Source organism: Mugil cephalus, chromosome 12 (assembly GCF_022458985.1).
Source record: "Mugil cephalus isolate CIBA_MC_2020 chromosome 12, CIBA_Mcephalus_1.1, whole genome shotgun sequence".
Taxonomy (NCBI): domain Eukaryota; kingdom Metazoa; phylum Chordata; class Actinopteri; order Mugiliformes; family Mugilidae; genus Mugil; species Mugil cephalus.
In genome coordinates, this window is record NC_061781.1 from 26,331,428 (window position 1) to 26,340,399 (window position 8,972).

The 8,972-nt window shown below is 41.4% G+C and overlaps 1 protein-coding gene across 1 annotated transcript; it reads right to left on the bottom strand.

The window, feature by feature from the left end:
* Positions 1-162: 162 nt before the first annotated feature.
* On the bottom strand, positions 163-5,283 carry LOC125018087 (NLR family CARD domain-containing protein 3-like). The gene is made up of 3 exons (XM_047601732.1): positions 4,664-5,283; positions 3,421-3,594; positions 163-906 (listed from the first exon to the last, which is right to left on the bottom strand). The coding sequence occupies exons 1-3, from the start codon at positions 5,203-5,205 to the stop codon at positions 897-899; spliced, it is 726 nt and encodes a 241-aa protein (XP_047457688.1). The 5' UTR covers positions 5,206-5,283; the 3' UTR covers positions 163-896.
* Positions 5,284-8,972: the final 3,689 nt, after the last annotated feature.

Here is an 8,972-nt window from a genome sequence, read left to right on the forward strand (position 1 = left end):
GATCCAGAGTTTTCTGAAATGTTCTCATGGTTCTATTCCAGCATCCAGCACATACACATCCACTCCTGGTGTCATTGCCCTCATTAGTTTCACCTGTGTCTTGTCATTGTTGTGTATTGATGTGCTGAAGAAAAGAAGAGATCACAGCTGACAAGTCCCCTCTTGCATTTAAAAAGGCTTTATTACAAGAAAGAAGACCGTCAAAAACTCTTGTCGAATCTGAGAGAGCTTCTGGTCCCATTTGCCGAATCCTCTCTCTTGTTCAGCTCCAACAGTCTCTTACATATATATATATATATTCTCATCCCCAAGAACCCCACATTTATCAACAAAGGAAACTTGTCTTCTCACGTCTGGTAATTTTATGAGCCAACTATAAAAAGTAACTTAAAGATAAACTGGTTAATCTTTACACCACGTACACACTTCACAAACCCCAAAGCAGGAAGAGGGATAGGATCATATACTACATCGTCCCTCAGTCCTTATGTGTGTATATATAGTCCTGCCTTTCCCTTTGTTCTCTGTTGCGTCATTTTTGTCCCCATCATCCTGTCTCTATGTCCTTTTGTTTTGTAATCCTGTCCCTCACCTTCACCATTCCTGACAGAAATATCAGATAAACATCCAAAAGGTTTTAGATTCCAATGTTGACTCAGTGGAGTCTATAAACAGAAACACATCTATATGCTGAGTGAGTGAAACTGAACACTGGCTGCATCACTGTGAGTAGAATGTGTTTTAGTTCATGTTTCGGTTGAACATGTGGTTTATTCTGCAGCATTTATCTGAGTCAGAGTCTCTCTACACACAAGCTGCTGCTGCTTCAACCTCTGGATCATCAGGACACAGCTCATCCTCTCTCAGCTCACATACCGTCCTCTTCACAAACATCATCACCTCCATCTGTAGAGAAGAAAGAAGAGAGGAGATAAATGAGCTGTCATTCATCAGCTGTCAGTCAGTGATGCAGCTCATCCAGTATAAAGAGCAGCAGGGACTTCTGTCCTGTTCAGAGCAGCACTGGAGCAAATATATACAAATGTGATGAGTGGACCTCTGTAGAAAGAGCACATGGTTACTAAATGTAATGCTGCTTCTGTGATGTGCAGGCTTCAGTCAGACTGATCTCAGAGCTGTGATCAGTTGTTGATCAGATGTGATGAATGACCACCACTGTCTCTATACATCTTGGAAGGCTGTCAGCTGGAATCCAGCTTTATTTCCTGGACACATCAACACAACAACAGCAGTCGTCTTCACATCAACTCAAACACATGATCACAACAAGCATCTGGCTCATCTGATTGGCTGACTGTTGTCTCTCTCTCTGTCTTTCTGTCCAATCCTGAAGCCTGTCTCCATTCTCCTCTCACAGCTTCACTGAGAAGCTGCAGGTTTACAGGAAACACTGGATCTTTGATACTAACTGTGTTTAGGAAGATACTGATGAAAGCAGCATGGACTGACTGGAACCGTCTACTCACCCCAGAGTCTCCAGTTTATAGTCTGGACTCTCCACAAGATCAAGAAGCTGCTTCACTCCTGAATCCTTCAGGTTGTTGAATGTCAGGTCCAGATGTTTCAGATGGGAGGGGTTGGACTTCAGAGCTGAGACCAGAGAATCACAGCTGATCTCTGACAAACTGCATCTCCTCAATCTGAATAAAGAATAAAAGATGTAGATTAAATCATGAATAATTATGTCAGATGAGTTATAATCAGTGAGTCTTTCTCTAAAATGAGCAGACTGACTTTCTCCATTTGTTAATAAAGAGTACCATGACATGGCATGTTTTTTGCGGTTCATTTATGAGTTTTTGAGTTGTCTCCAATATAATAGGATCAGAACCATGAAAAACTGTTTCTTGACTTGGGGGATGATCTATATTTTGGAACAAAGGCTCCTACATGTGCAAACTGAATTGCCCTATTTGGGATAGATAAAGTTGTTTGATTGATTGACATGTTACGTTCTTCATTATTTATTGGTCTCTACATTGTGTGCATTTTTAAATGACAGAATCACAAACGTCCTTCTCATATTCAATAATGTCATGAAGTTCACACAGTGTTTGTTGACCAGAAGTGCAGCTAACGGCATTGCACAGTTAGATGTTTGTCTTCAGTTGGTGATTAAACATATCAGATCTACAACAGTAACAGACAGTGAACTGACCCCAGAGTCTCCAGTCTACAGTCTGGACTCTCCAGAAAACCACACAGCTGCTTCACTCCTGAATCCTTCAGGTTGTTGTAACTCAGGTCCAGATGTTTCAGATGGGAGGGGTTGGACTTCAGAGCTGGTCCCAGAGAATCACAGCTGATCTCTGACAAACTGCAGTCAATCAACCTGAATAAAGAATAAAAGATGTAGATTAAACCTCCTCAGACATGTTTGACTAACTTTGTCCTTGTGATATTGTGGATCTCCATCACGTCTTCTACAGACATCATCACTTACTGACTAAACCCAGTAACATGTAACACCAGTTGTAGCATCCCTTCACTGCTTCTCTGTGTATTTTAGAACAGATGTTAAAGTTTCAATGATGACTTTCAGTCTGGTGTGATGTGGCTTGTCTCTGTAGCAGCCATGTCCTCTGACCACAACATGCACACAGCTCCTCCATTATCAGTCTCTGTTACTAATTCCTGGGTGGAGGCTAAAAACCAGAGGAGACTGAGCCTTTGTGGTCAGAGACCATTGACTCTGGAAATGAGCTCAACCTTTTGTCTGCAGTCATTCCAACAGAGTCCTGTCTCTTCTCCAGCTTCTGTTTGAAATCCTCCCACTGAGCCTGAATCCTGCTTTGTTGGGATGTTTGGGCCTGTGTTAGGCTGCTGTTTAGGACTCTGCTTTAACACACACCTCACCACAGCAGCTGTGTGGCTTGTCTCTGTAGCAGCCATGTCAGCTTCTGATCCATCAACATCATCACAGCTCCTAACTTCACCTTCATCCAGTTTTCCATTCATGTCTTTCTCTTCTTTCTCTGACCTGTCTCTCTCTCAGACTCTCTGCTGCCTGTTTTTATCTGCTATCATCAGATCTTCATCAGCCTCATTCACATCCTCACACACTCTACAGCCTCATCAGTCCTGACTTCATCTTCACTGACTGATGGAGCACAACATGAACCTGTGGAGGCTCACATTATCTCCCTGTCATAACTCCACTTCTGTCACCTTTAAATTAACCCTGCTCAAGTCTTTCACTTCTATTTGAAGCCACAAGGAAAAACTATTGTTCAGACATTTGGAAAAACACAACATTTGAGAAAAAGAAGAAACTTCCTTCAGATTTGTGCTCATGGAAATATTGAACATTTATCAATGAAAGAACATTTGACACATCAGTCAATGATTTAAATTAAATAAATAAAGAAAACCTCCAACAGCTCCAGTCAGTGAACTGACCTCAGAGTCTCCAGTCTACACTTTGGACTCTCCAGTCCACCAGGTAGATGCTCCATTAATAAATCCTCCAGGTTATTATTACTCAGGTCCAGCTCTGTCAGATAGGAAGGGTTGGACTTCAGAGCTGAGGCCACAACTTCACAGAGAGTTGCTGAGACGCCATGTCCAGATAATCTGTGATTAGAAAACATATAAAATCTGTTGTAAAATCAGATCATTAACATTGTAGATCCAGACTGAATGAGTATCAAACAGAGTGAGGTGATCATTTGATGAACATCTGTGGTTCAGCTCATCTCATCTCACTGTGTTTGACATGACACAATGACTCTCTTCAGTCTCTTTCACAGCTGCAGACTTTTGATGAGAACCTCTGTTCTGGTTTCATCTTGTAGATGAAGGAGGTAAATAGAGTTACATTTAGGCTTCATACTCTCCACAGTCTGTCAGTGTGATTTGATCCACACAGTCAGAAGGAAGACGTCTGGTTGATGAAAACATTTCTTCAGTTTGACTCCAGAACATTTAGAATGAGTTGAACTCAGTGAACAGTTCCAGTTGGAGAGATGATCTCTCTTTGCTACCTGCTACTGTCAGCTACGACTGTTCACGTCCATACGCAGGAAAAATCTGATGATGCTGCCAAACTCTGCAGAAATTAAACTAAACACTTGACAAGAAGGAATTCACCTTTTACACAAACACAGTGCGTTAACTGAACCAGGGATATCTGACTGATGCGTTTGTTTTTGGGTGATGAGCTTACAGCCTGAAGGGATCTAAAAGAAAATGTAGACAGAATACAAACAGAACTAAAACGGTTCATCCTTCACAGCATGTCATGTATAAAACAACTTGGAAAAATAAGGTAAAAATATACCTCTAATAAAATGACACTTGTTATGTGAGTGCGGTTATTTTGTTACATGTAGATCTGGTTTTCAACCACTAAACTCACCAAAACAAACACAAAAAAATACAATTGTGTGTGTCTCAAAAACGTCCAGCACCTCCTCCCTCATTAGTTTTATTAGTGTTTCATGAGGATTTCATCACACAAAGAAATGGTTAAAAACAATATAGAATCTAAGATTTATTGTGTAATAGATAATAAGAAACATCAAAACCAACTAAAAGAGGTAACACCAAGAATAATGACACTAATGTAATCCTGTGTAAATCTGAATAACTAAACTACTAATCTCCACTGATTGATTCTGTTAATGATTACATCAGGACTCACCGAAACTTTCTGCAGTTCCTCACAGCTGGAATCAGTCTCCGTCGTCCCTCATTTGATGTGTTGTACTGATCCAGGTCCAACTCATCCAGAACCTCCTCTGACATCTGCAGCATGTAGGCCAGAGCTGAGCAGTGGATCTCAGAGAGTTTCTTCTCTGATCTTTTCTCTGACTTCAGGAATTCTTGGATCTCCTGATGAACTGAGAGGTCGTTCATCTCCATCAGACAGTGGAAGATGTTGATGCTTCTGTCTGGACAGATTTCCTCAGCATTCATCTCCTTCAGGTTCTTGATGGTTCTCTGGATGATTTCTGGACTGTTCTCTGTCTGACCCAGCAGACCTCCTAAGAGTCTGTGGTTGGACTCCAGAGAGAGGCCATGAAGGAAACGAACAAACAGGTCCAGGTGACCATTTTTACTCTCCAAGGATTTAATCATGACTCTGTTCAGAAACTCATCCAGAGACTTAGCAGCGACCTGGTGGTCTTTCCCCAGAAAGTCCTTCAGCACCTCTGTCTTCTTGTTGGTGTAACAGTGGAACATGTAGACTGCAGCCAGAAACTCCTGAACGCTCAGATGAACAAAGCAGTAGACTGATTTCTGGAAGATCACACTCTCTCTTTTGAAGGTCTCTGTACAAACTCCTGAGTTCACTGAGGCCTCTGTCACATCCAGACCACAGCGCTCCAGGTCTTCTTGGTAGAACATGATGTTTCCTTCCTCCAGATGTTCAAACGCCAGCCTCCCCAGCTTCAGAAGAACTTCCCTGTCAGCCTCCATCAGCTCCTGTGGACTCGTCTCATGTCCCTCATGGTACTTGTTCTTCTTCCCCCTTGTCTGAACCATCACAAAGTGTGAGTACATGTCAGTCAGGGTCTTGGGCAGCTCTCCTCTCTGCTCTGTAGTCAACATGTGCTCCAGAACTGTAGCAGTGATCCAGCAGAAGACTGGGACTCACACAGGATGTGGAGGCTCCTGGAGGTCTTGATGTGGGAGATGATTCTGCTGGACAGCTCTTCATCACTGAACCTCCTCCTGAAGTACTCCTCCTTCTGGGCGTCAGTGAAGCCTCGTACTTCTGTTACCCTGTCAACACATGTAGGAGGGATCTGATTGGCTGCTGCAGGTCTGGAAGTGATCCAGACCAGAGCCGAGGGAAGCAGGTTCCCCGTTGATGAGGTTTGTCAGCAGCACATTGACTGATGCCTTCTGTGTGACATCAGACACAACCTCACTGTTGTTGAAGTCCATGAAAGTCTGCTTTCATCCAGGCCGTCAAAGATGAACAAAAGTTTCCAGACAGCCAGCTGCTCTGCTGTGACCTTCTGTAATGTTGGATGGAAAACATGGAGCAGCCTGAGAAGACTGTACTGCTCATCTTTGATCAAGTTCAGTTCCCTGAACGAAAGCACAATCACCACACTGACATCTTGGTTTTCCAAACCCTCTGCCCAGTCCAGAGTGAACTTCTGCACTGAGAAGGTTTTTCCAACACCAGCGACGCCGTAGGTCAGAACCAGTCTGATGTGTCTCTGTTGGTCAGGTAAGGCTTTAAAGATGTCGTGGCACCTGATTGGAGTGTCATGGAGAGCCTTCATCTTGGAAGTTTTCTCAAGCTGTTTCACCTCATGTTGGGTATTAACCTCTTCACTCTGTCCCTCTGTGATGTAGAGCTCAGTGAAGATCCTGTTGAGGAGGGTTCCTCTTCCTCTTACATCAGTTCCTTCAGTCACACGTTCACATCTCCTCCTCAGACTGATCTTATGTTCATCTAAAACCTCCTGGAGACCAACATCTGATGGAAAGAAGAACAAATGTGAGACAGAAGGAAAACAGTTTCTTTAATCACAAAGAACAGATAACTGTCTTGTGTTATAAACTGTTTGGGAATGATACATTAGAAATACATCAGTTCATTTTTTTTTTAATTCAATATGCAGGATAAGATGTGTATAGGTTAGAGAAGAAGGAGACGTTAGCAGGAAAGCTAATGTGGGCTGTTGTTCAGAGTCTGTGTCTCTTGTTGTGTCTCAGGCTGCTGTCTGGCTGTTAGTCAGTCTGACTGTCTGTAATACACAGCATTCACTCCTCTCTGTCCTGCTGTTATTACTCTGGAGTAGAAACAAAGCAGTGACATTTCACTGGGAGTTCATTGAGAATGATCTTTATAATGATCTTAAATCCCCATGATGCAGAACACAACAATGAGTCTGGATGAAATCAACAAGTTTCCAGAAAAGAGTCCATCAGCAGACAGATGTCCAGTCTTACTTTGTCCAGTGCTGCTCTGACTGGCTGTCTGCAGTCCAGGTCTTGTTGTGGATCTTTGTCCACACTGGGGACAGGAGGAGTGTCCTGATGAAGCAGACTGGTCCCAGTATGAGGTGATGCACTGTCTGCAGAACCAGTGTCCACAGCTTTTAGAGACTGAATCCTTCAGGACGTCCTGACACAAAGCACAGCAGGACGGCTGCTCCTCCACAGAAACAGGACTCCTCTTCCTCTCTCTGTCAACACATTTATTCATCATGAAAATCATTTGAAGATTGAAAATCTTTACAGACTTCAACATTAGGACAAATATATCTGAACATTGATGAGTGGACATTCAGAAATGGAGGTTCTCAGGTTTTACTACAGAAATACCATCAGTACTTCCTGGTTCTAAACCCAGTCCAGGATCTTACCTACCTGCACTAAAACATCTGCATCATTTACTGTAAATCATCATCTTCCATCAGGTCAGTTTACAGTAGAAACAATCTCTTACTTTGTGTCTGAGGGTCCAGGTTCTTCACTGAATTTTATAGGTTCTTCTCTGGACCTGTCACTCTTCATAGACAGACATCTGGATACTGTAGACTCTGGTCTCTGTCTGTGGTACTGACCTCTGCAAAATCAAACACATTTTATTCTCATCAATCACTGATAAACTCTGAGATAAAAGTCATTTCAGTAGCAGTAAACACACTAACTCCAGCTATTGCAGATAATGAGATGGTTTCATGTTTGTAACAGTCTCTGAGATTAGATTCCAGCTTTTCTAGGAGACTGACAGCTGTCAGAGAAGCTCAGAGGAAGACAGGACTCAATATTTCTATTTGAGCCATGAAATCAATTCAAATATATCAGCAAATATATTGTAGTTAAAATGAATCAACCCTCAGGGACAGAAAATATACTGGAACAGACACAACTGATTTAAAATGAGTCATAAATGAGTTAGTAGCTTCTCTTACTTTGTGTCTGAGGTTCCAGGTCCTTCACCGAATTTTATAGGTTCTTCTCTGGACATATCACTCTTCATAGACAGACATCCGGATACTGTAGACTCTGCTCCATCCTCCTCTTCTTCCATCTTCTGGACTTCAGTCATTCTGAGGTAAACCAGTAACACTGAGTTTACATCAACTTCAGTTCCAGTCAGTTTTCTCCAGTCACTTTATTTCTGGTCAAACATATTTTCACTGGAGACATTTTATTGAAACACAACAATGATTCAGCCGGTTCATGAATCCTGGCTGCTTTCTCTGGATTTATTTTAGCTTCACACTGTCAGTGCAGCTCATTCTGATCTATAATATTTAATGTCAGCTACCACAGCTCAGTGTTAACATTATACTGAGCTACATTCTCCTAGAAACAATGGAAGTGAAACACAGAAGAGTTTCTCTCCAGTTTTCACTAAACAACAGTCAGTGTTTTGCTGCTTCTTGTTCACCATGAGAACATTGTTCCACTGTTGTCCATATAGATTATTTATTCTTGTTTATTTTAAATAAATCAATATTTTTTCAACATGCACCATCTGTGAATAATTATCCACTGTTTCCTGTTATGTTAATGTCTTGTAAAGCTGCTCACACTCTGAACTGAGTCTTGTTGTCATGTTGAACCCAAAACTGATCCAACCTGCTCTGGTCAGTCAAGTTCAACCACAGCCCTTTGTGTCGAAGACTGGTGTGACCTTTAGTTATGAAATGCTAACATAATAGTTGTACTTTCGTTTTTACTAAAACTAAAGAAGTTTAGATGTATTTGTCCAGTGCTGTAATAACTATACCTATATATATATACAGTTATATATATATATATATATATATATATATATATATATATATATATATATATATATATATATATATATATATATATATATATGTCAGGTTTTTAACACAAATGTGTAAAAACAAAAAAGTCCAAATGTTGTTTTTGGTCATTTCACATTAAACAGATGAGCTCAGTATCATTAACCTGATGTGTCAGTAGACACAGGAAGCTGTTTGTAGCAGTTCTCTTACTTTGTGTCT